The 13,526-nt window shown below is 43.3% G+C and overlaps 1 protein-coding gene across 2 annotated transcripts in view; it reads right to left on the reverse strand.

Moving 5' to 3' along the window:
* The window catches only part of COL15A1 (collagen type XV alpha 1 chain), a 1,189,398-nt gene that overhangs the window by 283,563 nt on the left and 892,309 nt on the right, over window positions 1-13,526 (reverse strand). For both annotated transcript variants that reach the window (XM_069730463.1, XM_069730464.1), the window contains one exon: window positions 11,804-11,884. In XM_069730463.1, the coding sequence (XP_069586564.1) occupies window positions 11,804-11,884 (81 nt within the window). The remainder of the gene's footprint in view (window positions 1-11,803; window positions 11,885-13,526) is intronic.

Consider the following 13,526-nt stretch of genomic DNA (forward strand, 5'->3'; position numbering starts at 1 on the left):
TGGTGGTAGCGCTCACCTCTTCTTTTCCGAATAAGCTGTTTTCCAGATGTCCCAAACAATCGAAAAGGGGATTCATCAGAGAAAATGACTTAGCCCAAGTTCTCAGCAGTCCACTCTCTGTACCTTTTGCAGAATATCAGTCGGTTCCTGATGTTGTTTCTGGAGAGAAGTGGCTTCTTTGCTGCCCTCCTTGAAACCAGGTCTTGCTCAAAGAGTCTCCGCCTCACAGTGCGTGCAGAAGCACTCACACCAGCCTGCTGCCATTCCTGAGCAAGCTCGGCACTGCTGGTAGTCCGATCCCGCAGCTGAAACAGTTTTAAGATACGGCCCTGGCACTTGCTGGTCTTTCTTGGGCGCCCTGGAGCCATTTTGACAACAATGGAAGCTCTCTCCTTGAAGTTCTTGATGATGCGATAGATTGTTGACTGAGGTGCAATCTTTGTAGCTGCGATACTCTTCCCTGTTAGGCCATTTTTTTGCAGTGCAATGATGGCTGCACGTGTTTCTTTAGAGATAACCATGGCTAACTGAAGAGAAACAATGATACCAAGCACCAGCCTCCTTTTAAAGTGTCCAGTGATGTCATTCTTACTTAATCATGACTGATTGATCGCCAGACCTGTCCTCATCAACACCCACACCTGTGTTAATGGATCAATCACTAAAACGATGTTAGCTGCTCCTTTTAAGGCAGGACTGCAATGATGTTGAAATGTGTTTTGGGGGTTAAAGTTCATTTTCTGGGCAAATATTGACTTTGCAAGTACAGTAATTGCTGTTAAGCTGATCACTCTGACATTCAGGAGTATATGCAAATTGCCATTAGAAAAAATGAAGCAGTAGACTTTGGAAAAATTAATATTTGTCTCATTCTCAAAATTTTTGTCCATGACTGTACAAGACTTTGTTGCTGAACTGCCCCCTTCAACTCAGTGACCTGTAAGGACAGCGCCTCCAACTGGCGGGTTATGGAAGTCATGGGATCCATGGCATCCAAAATTTATTTTGGGCCAATTATAATGTAACGGGGGTATTGGGTAGACTAAAGCTGATTACCCGGGTCCCTGCGATATCCCTCAGACTAGGGAAAACCCTGTCTGTCCCTCTCCCAGAATTTACACTGATGGTGTGCTTGTCTGGGCCGCCAGGCCTGACCCTAACTCCTGTTTCAGCCCTATGCTGAAACCTCCACCCGCCACCCAGTGATAAGACCACACACCAACCTACACAGAAAGTAAAGACAGGGAAAACTGAAAACGCACCACGCCGCAGACACACAGGAAAACACTATAATGTGCACAGGGCAAAAATAAACACTAAAAAAGGAAGGAGAAATATGACAAAGGATAATACACCACCAGATGCGATACTTCAACTCCTAGACCACCACTCCAGACCGAGATCACCAGGAACAAGACACAAGCTATAATCGGCGACGCCCAAAGTCCAAAATGACTATTTAAAGGCCACGGGCGTGACCCAGCCTCCAACCAGATTACCAGCCAGATTAACCCTGGATAACCTGGATAAAATCTAGCCGGTGCCACTGAGCGTATAGTGGACAAATGTGGAATTACCGCTGTCTGTCGGATGCCCTAGTGTGAATAGCGTCTGACATGACAGGGGAGGCCAGAACAAGTAAAGGTGGTTTTAGATTGGTTGGCTGAAAGTGCCTTCAGTCCCTTTGCTTTGTCTTCCACCCGCTCCCCTACTTAAAGCCCAGATTTTGCACCTTCATTCCATGGACATCTTTCTTCCCCCTCACCTCCTTGCAAATCGGGCAAGCAGTCTGAGCTCCAAGTCATGCAGCAGTCACTTCTTCTTTTTGAAGACTCTGCTGGCTGTGGTTCCAAGGGCCATCCACATGGCCCTGCCCCACAATTCAAAGAGATTGAGTACACTAATGCACAACAATTTGTGCTGTTCAAGGATGAGTACGTGGGAAGGGTACTGTAGATGGTCAAATGACCATTGCAGCACATCTCTGATGATACTGATGATGAAACACAGGTATCAACTGCTGCAGCATCCTGCCGAGTGTACACCAGCAAGGAAGGCAGGGGTGAAGACTGGGAGGAACATCAAGATGGGATGATTATTATTTATTTTTACAGTTGGAAGGGACCTCATTATGTCCAACCCCCTGCTGAATGCAGCACAGGATTCAGTAAACCATCTCAGACAGATGTCTATCCAGCCTCTTTTTAAATTCTACCATTAAAGGAGGACTCACCACCTCTTGGGGCAGCCTGTTCCACTCATTGATCACCCTCACTGTCATTTTTATCTAACATCTAATCTGCATCTTATCACTTTCAGTTTCATTCCATTGCTTCTTATGTTTCCATGTGCAAATGAGAATAAGTATAAACCCTTTACACTGTGACATCCCTTCAGATATTTGTATACAGCTATTAAGTCTCTGTGGCACCCCAGGAGTCCGGGTACCACAGTAGTATTGCCTGCCTCTCGGGGAGGGTGATGCCATGCCTAGAAGCAAGGAGGATCCCTTTAACAGGTAACACGTACATTCAACACTTTCTGACTCAAGGCCTGAAGGGGGAGCTCTAGACCCGGTTTCTGGGGAGCTTCCCTACATATATTCTGGCTGGGGGAGGAGTTAGCAAGTATGAAAGAGAGGAGTCTGTCAGAGAGGAGTCAGTGAGTAGTCTGCCTGTGGAGAGTATGAGGGGAGAAGGAGCAAAGGAGAAGAAGTGTGGAGCTGGAGGGGAGCTGCGACTGAGCTCAATCCATGCTGAAGCACGGGAACCGGACACCTGGAGTCCGAGGCTGTGTGGGACTGTATGCCCCACAGCAGAAACCGGAGGGTAGTAGATTTCAAGTCACCTATCCACCACTACACCCGAAGGCACAGCAGCATATAGAGCCCGGAGTCGCCGCAAGTAAGGACACCTGTAAAAAGGCTCGCGTTGCCTGCCATGCAGATACTGTCCTACATATAGATCAGAGAGAGAGAGGACCTTGTGTGAAGCCTCAGGCAGCAAGGGAAGCACACTACAGCGCAGTAACGAAGGCTTCCAACCACACCTGGCTATGGGGATTCCAAATCGCTTCCAGGATTCCAAAGACCGCCTCTAATCGGGGTACCTGAACTACATCAGTAAAAAGGTAAAGAGACTGCAACCTCGTGTCCTCCAATTCTTTCCTGAATTACACCATTTGTCATCTTTATTTATTACACTCCGGGGACTAAGCTTCACCTGTGGGAAGCCATACCATCCCTGCTGCAGTATCATCATCCTTAGTGGACCCCTTTAGCAGCATCGGTCACCCCTGACCGAATACCATAGGTGGCGTCACGAACATTATTTTCTTACAAACCATCCCCTTTAAAGACCTTTCCTTTAACTCTGACGTTCAGGGACACGGACCTGGTCACCGCCACCGTGACTACCTCTTTAAGGACCACCGGACCCGGCACGAGTACCCCACAGTCCTAGCGGGCGCTCCATCTCCTCTAAGGCCTCTTTTTGAAAGTTAAACATTCCCAAATTTAACCATTCTTTTAGGAAAGTAGGACATACTTTGCTTTCCGCTCACCATCCTGGTTGCTCTTTTCTGAACTTGCTCTAATTTTTCAATGTCTTCTTTAAAATGTGGTGCCCAGAACTGGACACATTATTCCTGATGAGGTCTGACTAAGGAGGAGTCGAGAGGGATAACAACTGCACATTATCTAAATTGTATGCTTTTCTGAATACATCCGAGAACTGTGCTTGCCTTTTTTGATGCTGCATCACACTGTTGAGTCATATGCAGTCTGTTATCTATTAGTATACCCAAGTCTTTTACACATGTGCTGTTGGAGTGCTCCTAAGGGCAGTGAGGTACTCGGTACCGGGTCCTTCGGTTCACAGGGGGGATGTCACGGTGGCTGACCCGGTCCGTGGCCCTTGGGACGTCCATGTAAAAGAGAAAGGTCTTTAAAGGGATATGTTTGTGACGCCACCTGTGCTATTCGGTCAGGGTGACCGACGCGGCTTTAAGGGGTCTGCTGGGGTGATGTTATGGCAGCTAGATGGTATACCTTCCCACAGGTGAAGTATGTCCCCAGGGCTTCCCAGTGTGTAGATGGTGGATGGTGTGAGACGCAGTGAAGAACGAGGACACAACGTTGCAGTCTCTTTACCTTTTACTGAAGGCTTCAGCATCCACAGTCCAGAGCACCAGAGTCCGGCCAGTTTGGAGGCAAATCAAGAGTCCCCTTGTCCAGGTAGAAATCAGTAGCCTTCCTCTAGTGCCATGGTGTTGTAGTACCTTACTGCTAAGCGTCTCATAAGGTCCTCACAGATGTTGTAGATGTTATGTCTCTCTCTCTGTCCCCCAGATGGATAGGACAAAACCGTATGACTGGTGGCATGAGGCGTTTTACAGGGACTCTATCATGCCCCAGCCTCTAAGCGGTGCCACCTTGCCTCCTGGGTATAGGGTCGGATAGGTAACGTGAAATTAGCTGTCCTGCCGGTCTCTGGAGCAAGGCATAAAAGACTGTTGCTCCCTCGATGTTCCAGCTACCGGGATCCTGCGCCTCAGAAGGAGGCAGCCTGTGTAGGGCAGAACTCCTCCTGGTATCCACTCCTTTGCTATGACTTCTTCACCCTCTCTACAATGCAGTTCTCTTCCGTGTCTCTTTCTTAGAAGCTGCCGCACTTAGGGCAGGCACAGGCAAGTGTCCTTCTGTCTCGGCCTCTGGCAGGCTCCCACCCCTGTCAGGGACCAACTACCTGAGCAAAGCTCAGCCAGCAACTGCCTAACTTCCTCTCCAAGCAACCAGTTTTACCTAAGTGTGAAGAGTGCCCTAATAAATAGGAGCATAGCTCCCCCTGGTGGCCTGGAGGGCGAAATGTGTTGCATGTTTGTGATACCTGGAATCGGTTGTCTTACTTTGCCTCCGAACGTAACATCACTCCCCCCTAGAGGGAAATAACATTACTGCAATGACCAGGACCCTGCGCTGCACTCTTGCTTAGTTCTATTCCTCCCATTCTGTAGATGTAATTTTCGTTTTTCTTGCCCAGATGTAGAATCTTGCATTTCTCACTCTTAAATACCATGCTATTAGTCGCTGCCCATTGCTCAAGCTTACCTAGATCCTTCTGAATCCTTTCTCTGTCGTCTCTAGTGTTAGTTATCCCTATTAACTTTGCGTGATCTGCAAATGTGATCAGTTTACCTTCAGTTCCCTTATCTAGATCAATTATAAAAATGTTGAACAGCACCATGTCCACAGACACTTTGAGTCTCAGGAAAACACAAAAATCACTTTTCTAGTTATCAATTCTGGTTTAAAACTGAAAGTTAATTTTAATTCTACCCATAATAGGGGCAGTAATATTGATACGTTCTATTCTGTGTTTGTCAAACAATCATAACCATCAATAACAGAGGATAGAGATTCAACACAATCTTACACATAAAGGAAGGCTAGCACTTTCAGGACGAAAAATAAATCCTACATTATCATCAAAATTGCTGACAAGTAGTGAGGGGTCATTCTGCACAAAGACGGCATAAGGCTAGGGTCACATTACGTTATGTGACTCCGTTTAACGGACTACGTTACACCGCGGCATAATGCAATGTAACGTAGTCCGTTAATGCTGCCATTGCTGTAATAGCGAATGCATCGCTAGCGCACGCCCACATTGGGCATGCGCTAGCGATGTGCCGTCATTTGAGTGACGGACCGCGAACGCTGCTTGCAGCGTTCGCGGTCTGTTCCTCGCTAGCGCAGATCGGGGATCTGTGCTAGCGGGATCGGCAAACGCGATCCTTTTTGAAACATTGCGTTAGCGCAGTCCGTAACGCTATACGCTAAACGGACTGCCCTAACGCAATGTGACCCTAGCCTAAGGGAGGCCATTAGGATAACAGCCAACATTATATACCATAAACCCACCCCAGTGTATACCTATCTGCAATATGATGCATAATTCCAGAGAAATCCATATTTCTTCTGAATATGTAAATGTGCAGCTAAGAACTATGGGCCGGACATGAATCTTTCTGGAAATCTGCCTCCAGATCTTATTGTAAATGAAATTAGTAGCCAGGTCACCCCAATAGTCTGCAATTATCCGGAGCTCGGATAAACACCACTGCTCATGTGGGAAGACAAGTAAACAAAATAGAGATGGATCTAGCTATATGGATACAATTTCTTGATGTTTGATTCGTTCATATAAAAAATTCCACAAAACATACATAGAACAAAAACAACTATCCTATCAATTATCTGAAAGGGGAGTATATGACTAGGCCAACCAAAAAAGAACAAAACCTACCCCTAAAAGCATCAATCTTTATTATGAATTCTGTACAATGCCACTATAAAAAATAAAAATCAAAAAACACATCCCTCTAGGGACCACCAGGAAATAGAGGTACACTCTATATAGATTGATAATAGTGCCCGAAAAAACACACAAAATAGAAAAAATGAAAAAAATATGAAAAATAAAAATAAAAAATTATCAAAAATGAAACAATCCAAAAGCAAAATACCACCGACACATTTCTGGCACATGTAGCACCCTTAGTACATGCACCTGAAAGATGGTGGTATTTTGCTTTTGGAATGTTATGTATGTTTTGTACAATTTTATATATGAATGAATAAAAGTAAAGGAAATGTTATTCTTGTAGCTGAATCCATTGCTTTTTCTTTTAGTTATCAGTATGAGACATGTAATGATGGACAATCTGCAATTTACATGCTTCACACCGGTAACTCCTCATTTCATTTACAATAAGCGACAGGGGCAGATTCTCAGAGAGATCAATTTACTGTATGTGTATATACACACACACACACACACACATTATATTATATATATATACTAGCTGAAGAGCCCGGCGTTGCCTGGGCAAAGTAAATATCTATGGTTAGTTATAGCACCTCACTTCTCTTATTTTCCCATCACGCCTCTCATTTTCCCAATCACATCTTTCATTTTCCCCCTCACATCTCTCATTTTCTCCCTCACACCTCTCATTTTCTCCCTCACTCCTCTCATTCCCCCCTAACACTTGTCATTTCGACCTCACATCTGTCATGTTCCGATCACTCCACTATTTTCCCTCACTCCTCTCATTTTGCACTCACACCTTTTCATTTTCACCTCACACCTCTCATTTTCACCTCAGTATATACATGTTTGTCATCTCCCTTATATATAGTATACACCTGTATGTCATCTCCTGTATATAGTATATACCTGTATGTCATCTCCCCTGTATATAGTATATACCTGCTGTGTGTCATCTCCCCTGTATATAGTATATATCTGTGTGTCATCTCCTCCTGTATATTGTATATACCTGTATGTCATCTTCTATATATAGCATATACCTGTATGTCATCTCCTCCTGTATACAGTATATACCTGTAGGTCATCTGCTCCTGTATATTGTATATACCTGTGTATCATCTCCTCCTGTATATAGTATATACCTGTATGCCATCTCCTCCTGTATATAGTATGTACCTGTATGTCATCTCCTCCTCTATATAGTATATACGTGTGTGTCATCTCTCCTGTATATAGTATATATCTGTGTGTCATCTCCCCTGTATATAGTATATACCTGTGTGTCATCTCCTCCTGTATTAGACCTCATTCACACGTTATCTGCTCAGTATTTTTACCTCAGTATTTGTAAGCTAAATTGGCAGCCTGATAAATCCCCAGCCAACAGGAAGCCCTCCCTCCTGGCAGTATATATTAGCTCACACATACACATAATAGACAGGTCATGTGACTGACAGCTGCCGTATTTCCTATATGGTACATTTGTTGCTCTTGTAGTTTGTCTGCTTATTAATCAGATTTTTATTTTTGAAGGATAATACCAGACTTGTGTGTGTTTTAGGGCGAGTTTCGTTTGTCAAGTTGTGTGTGTTGAGTTGCGTGTGGCGACATGCATGTAGCGAATTTTGTGAGATGAGTTTTGTGTGGTAACATACGTGTAGCAACTTTTTGTGTGTCGAGTTGCATGTGACAGGTTAGTGTAGCAAGTTGTGTGCAGCAAGTTTTGCGCATGGCGAGTTTTGCGCATGGTGAGTTTTATGTGTGGTGCCTTTTGAGTATGTGCAAGTTTTGTGTGAGGCAACTTTTGCATGTGTTGCAACTTTTGTGCATGTGGCAATTTTTCCGCGTGTGCAAGTTTTGCGTGTGGCGAGTTTTCCATGAGGTGAGTTTTGCACTTGTGGCGAGTTTTGCGTGAGCCTAGTTTTTGCATGTAGCGAGTTTTGCGAGTGGCGAGTTTTGAGCGGCGACTTTTGTGTTTCGACTTTTATGTGGCGAGGTTGGTGTATGTGTGGTGAAATGTGTGCTGAGGGTAATATGTATTCAAGCACGTGTTAGTGTGTGGCGCATTTTGTGTGTGTGTTCATATTCCCGTGTGTGGTGAGTATCCCATGTCGGGGCCCTACCTTAGCAACTGTACAGTATATACTCTTTGGCGCCATCGCTCTCATTCTTTAAGTCCCCCTTGTTCACATCTGGCAGCTGTCAATTTGCCTCCAACACTTTTCCTTTCACTTTTCCCCATTATGTAGAAAGGGGCAAAATTGTTTGGTGAATTGGAAAGCGCGGGGTTAAAATTTCACCTCACAACATAGCCTATGACGCTCTCAGGGTCCAGACGTGTGACTGTGCAAAATTTTGTGGCTGTGGCTGTGACGCCTCGAACACTTTTCCTTTCACTTTTTCCCCATTATGTAGATAGGGACAAAATTGTTTGGTGAATTGGAAAGTGCGGGGTTAAAATTTCACCTCACAACATAGCCTATGATGCTCTCAGGGTCCAGACATGTGACTGTGCAAAATTTTGTGGCTGTAGCTGCGACGCCTCCAACACTTTTCCTTTCACTTTTTTCCCCATTATGTAGATAGGGGCAAAATTGTTTGGTGAATTGGAACGCGCAGGGTTAAAATTTCGCCTCACAACTTAGTCTATGACGCTCTCGGGGTCCAGACGTGTGACTGTGCAAAATTTTGTGGCTGTAGCTTCCACAGTGCAGATGCCAATCCCGGACATACATACATACATACATACACACACACACACACACACACACATTCTGCTTTATATATAAGATATATATATATATATATATATATATATATATACACACACACATATATACACTGTACATATATATATATATATATATATATACATACTAGCTGAAGAGCCCGGCGTTGCCTGGGCATGGAAAATATCTGTGGTTAGTTATAGCACCTCACTTCCCTTATTTTCCCATCACGCCTCTCATTTTCCCCCTCACAGCTCTCATTTTCTCCCTTACCCCTCTCATTTTCCCCCTCACTCCTCTTATTTTCACCCTCACTCCTCTCATTCCCCCCTAACACTTGTCATTTCGACCTCACATCTGTCATTTTCTAATCACTCCACTATTTTCCCTCACTCCTCTCATTTTGCACTCACACCTTTTCATTTTCACCTCACACCCCTCATTTTCACCTCACACCTCATTTTCCCCTCAGTATATACATGTTTGTCATCTCCCTTATATTTAGTATATACCTGTATGTCATCTCCTGTATATAGTATATATACCTGTATGTCATCTCCCCTGTAAATAGTATATACCTGCTGTATGTCATCTCCTCCTGTATATTGTATATACCTATATGTCATCTCCTCCTGTATATAGTATATACCTATATGTCATCTCCCCTGTAAATAGTTTATACCTGCTGTATGTCATCTCCTCCTGTATATTGTATATACCTATGTGTCATCTCCTCCTATATATAGTATATACCTGTATGTCATCTCCTGTATATATATATACCTGTATGTCATCTCCTCCTCTATATAGTATATACGTGTGTCATCTCCTCCTGTATATAGTATATACCTGTATGTCATCTCCTCCTGTATATAGTATATACGTGTGTCATCTCCTCCTGTATATAGTATATACCTGTGTGTCATCTGCTCCTGTATATAGTATATACTTGTGTGTCATCTCCTCCTGTATATAGTATATACCTGTGTGTCATCTCCCCTGTATATAGTATGTACCTGTATGTCATCTCCCCTGTATATAGTATATACCAGTGTCTCATCTCCTCCTATATATATTATATACCTGTGTGTCATCTCCCCTGTATATAGTATATACCTGTGTGTCATCTCCCCTGTATATAGTATATACCTGTGTGTCATCTCCCCTGTATATAGTATGTACCTGTATGTCATCTCCCCTGTATATAGTATATACCAGTGTGTCAACTCCTTTTATATATATTATATACCTGTGTGTCATCTCCCCTGTATATAGTATATAAGTGTGTGTCATCTCCTCCTGTATATAGTATATACCTGTAGGTCATCTCCTCCTGTATATAGTATATACTTGTGTCATCTCCCCTGTATATAGTATATATGTGTGTGTCATCTCCCCTGTATATAGTATATACCTGTGTGTCATCTCCTCCTGTATTAGACCTCGTTCACACGTTATTTGCTCAGTATTTTTACCTCAGTATTTGTAAGCTAAATTGGCAGCCTGAAAAATCCCCAGCCAACAAGAAGCCCTCCCCCCTGGCAGTATATATTAGCTCTCACATACACATAATAGACAGGTCATGTGACTGACAGCTGCCGTATTTCCTATATGGTACTGTTGTTGCTCTTGTAGTTTGTCCGTTTATTAATCAGATTTTTATTTTTGAAGGATAATACCAGACTTGTGTGTGTTTTAGGGCGTGTTTCATGTGTCAAGTTGTGTGTGTTGAGTTGCGTGTGGCGACATGCATGTAGCGACTTTTGTGAGATGAGTTTTGTGTGGCGACATGCGTGTAGCAACTTTTTGTGTCGAGTTGCATGTGACAGGTTAGTGTAGCAAGTTGTGTGCAGCAAGTTTTGCGCATGGCGAGTTTTGCGCGTGGCGAGTTTTATGTGTGGTGCGTTTTGAGTATATGCAAGTCTTGTGTGAGGCAACTTTTACATGTTTTGCAACTTTTGTGCATGTGGCAATTTTTCCGCGTGTGGCGAGTTTTCCATGAGGTGAGTTTTGCACGTGTGGCGAGTTTTGCGTGAGCCTAGTTTTGCACGTGGCGCGTTTTGCGCGTGGTGAATTTTGAGCGGCGACTTTTGTGTTTCGACTTTTAAGTGGCGAGGTTGGTGTATGCGTGGTGAAATGTGTGCTGAGGGTGGTATATGTGTTCAAGCACGTGGTAGTGTGTGGCGCATTTTGTGTGTGTTCATATCCCCGTGTGTGGTGAGTATCCCATGTCGGGGCCCCACCTTAGCAACTGTATGGTATATACTCTTTGGCACCATTGCTCTCACTCTTTAAGTCCCCCTTGTTCACATCTGGCAGCTGTCAATTTGCCTCCAACACTTTTCCTTTCACTTTTTCCCCATTATGTAGATAGGGGCAAAATTGTTTGGTGAATTGGAACGCGCGGGGTTAAAATTTCGCCTCACAACATAGCCTATGACGCTCTCGGGGACCAGACGTGTGACTGTGCAAAATTTTGTGGCTGTAGCAGCGACGGTGCAGATGCCAATCCCGGACATACACACACACATTCAGTTTTATATATTAGATATATATATATCTCATCAGATCGCAAATATCAAGGTTACATTTTATTTTATTTTCTATGATTTATGTATCCACATAGATTGCTTAGGAGGATTGATCCTACTGAGGCTCAATTTCAATAGACAATTGATTGACACGACACATGTAAAATTCACATACTGTACAGGGCTTTGCAAGTTTGTAACATCTACACACCTGGGGGTCCGGGGGAGCCAACATCTCCTTTATCGCCTTTAGACCCTGGCAGACCAAATGACCCTTTTTCTCCTTTAAAATCTGTGTACAAATACAGTAAATTATATTTGTTAATTCCCCAAACTGGATCAATGTAAATGTTTGTTAGAATCAAATTAATTTTGTTATTTTATGATCCAGGGCATTCTTTACATTTATTATTTTCTTCAATAGATTAGGCCCTCAGGAATTTTTCAGATAACCTGTATGTAAATTGCATGATCACACAAAGTAGAAAGGAAGTATATTCATACAAGCTGTCATCAACACAAATTTCCTTTAAGATACCGTCATATTAAGCGACGCTGCAGCGATATAGACAACGATGTCGATCGCTGCAGCGCCGCTGTTTGGTCGCTGGAAAGCTGTCACACAGACAGCTCTCCAGAGACCAACGATGCCGAGGTCCCCGAGTAACCAGGGTAAACATCGGGTTACTAAGCGCAGCTTAGTACCCCGATGTTTACCCTGGTTACCATTTTAAATGTAAAAAAAAAAAAACACTACATACTTACATTCCCGGTGTCTAGTCATGTCCCTCGCCTTCAGCTACCCGCACTAACTGAGCGCTGGCCGTAAAGCACAGCGGTGACGTCACCGCTGTGCTCTGCTTTACGGCCGGCCGTCGCTCACAGTCAGTGCGGGAAGCTGAAGGCGAGGGACGTGACCAGACACCGGAATGTAAGTATGTAGTGTTTGTTTTTTTTTACATTTACAATGGTAACCAGGGTAAACATTGGGTTACTAAGCGCAGCCCTGCGCTTAGTAACCCGATGTTTACCCTGGTTACCAGTGAAGACATCACTGGATCGGCGTCACACACGCCGATTCAGCGATGTCAGCGGGAGATCAGTGACGAAATAAAGTTCTGATCTTTCCCCAGCGACCAACGATCTCCCAGCAGGGGCCTGATCGTTGGTCGCTGTCATGCATAACGATTTCGTTAACGATATCGTTGCTACGTCACAAAAAGCAACGATATCGTTAACGATATCGTTATGTCTGACGGTACCCTAACACAATTACTTTATGATGAGCTTTTATACTATTAAAAATAGTTTACAAAGCGTTAAAAACAATTGTGTTTTGGTTCAAGATTTTCTTTACTTGCTGCAGGTCCAAGATCAGCAGAAAATTGCATTTGTTAACACTGTAAAAAAAATTTGAAAAAATAAATAGAACTCTTTAAAAAATAAAAGGAATTTCTGTTGATGACAGATCTTATATACAGTAAATATCCTTGTTTGCTCCTTTATCCTATGATTTTACTACCTGGCCAAGAAAAGATTGCAAACGAAGGATAGAGCTACAGTTGAGATTCTTACAATATTGTGCTATGTCTAAAACAGGGCTCAGCGGGGGTGCAAGGTCATAGACTCCGATTACATAAGAATTATTTTTACATTGATACAGGAGTGTCTGAATACACTTTTAGTTTAACAATATATTTGTAAATTGCATAAGTTAGTCACATTGCACAGTATTAATGTTTTTAACTGAAAAAAATAACCTAGTTATTGTGCAATGACAGTTCTAATAATTTTAATTTTATAACACCATCATATACAAGCAATATACGAGATTACAAAGTAACACAATACTCTATAATTAAAAATAGGAGTAGGGGGACCGGCTTGCAAGCTTACAATCTAATATACAGCAAGGGTCAAAATTTTGGACATAT

Source organism: Ranitomeya imitator, chromosome 6 (genome assembly GCF_032444005.1).
Source record: "Ranitomeya imitator isolate aRanImi1 chromosome 6, aRanImi1.pri, whole genome shotgun sequence".
NCBI lineage: Eukaryota > Metazoa > Chordata > Amphibia > Anura > Dendrobatidae > Ranitomeya > Ranitomeya imitator.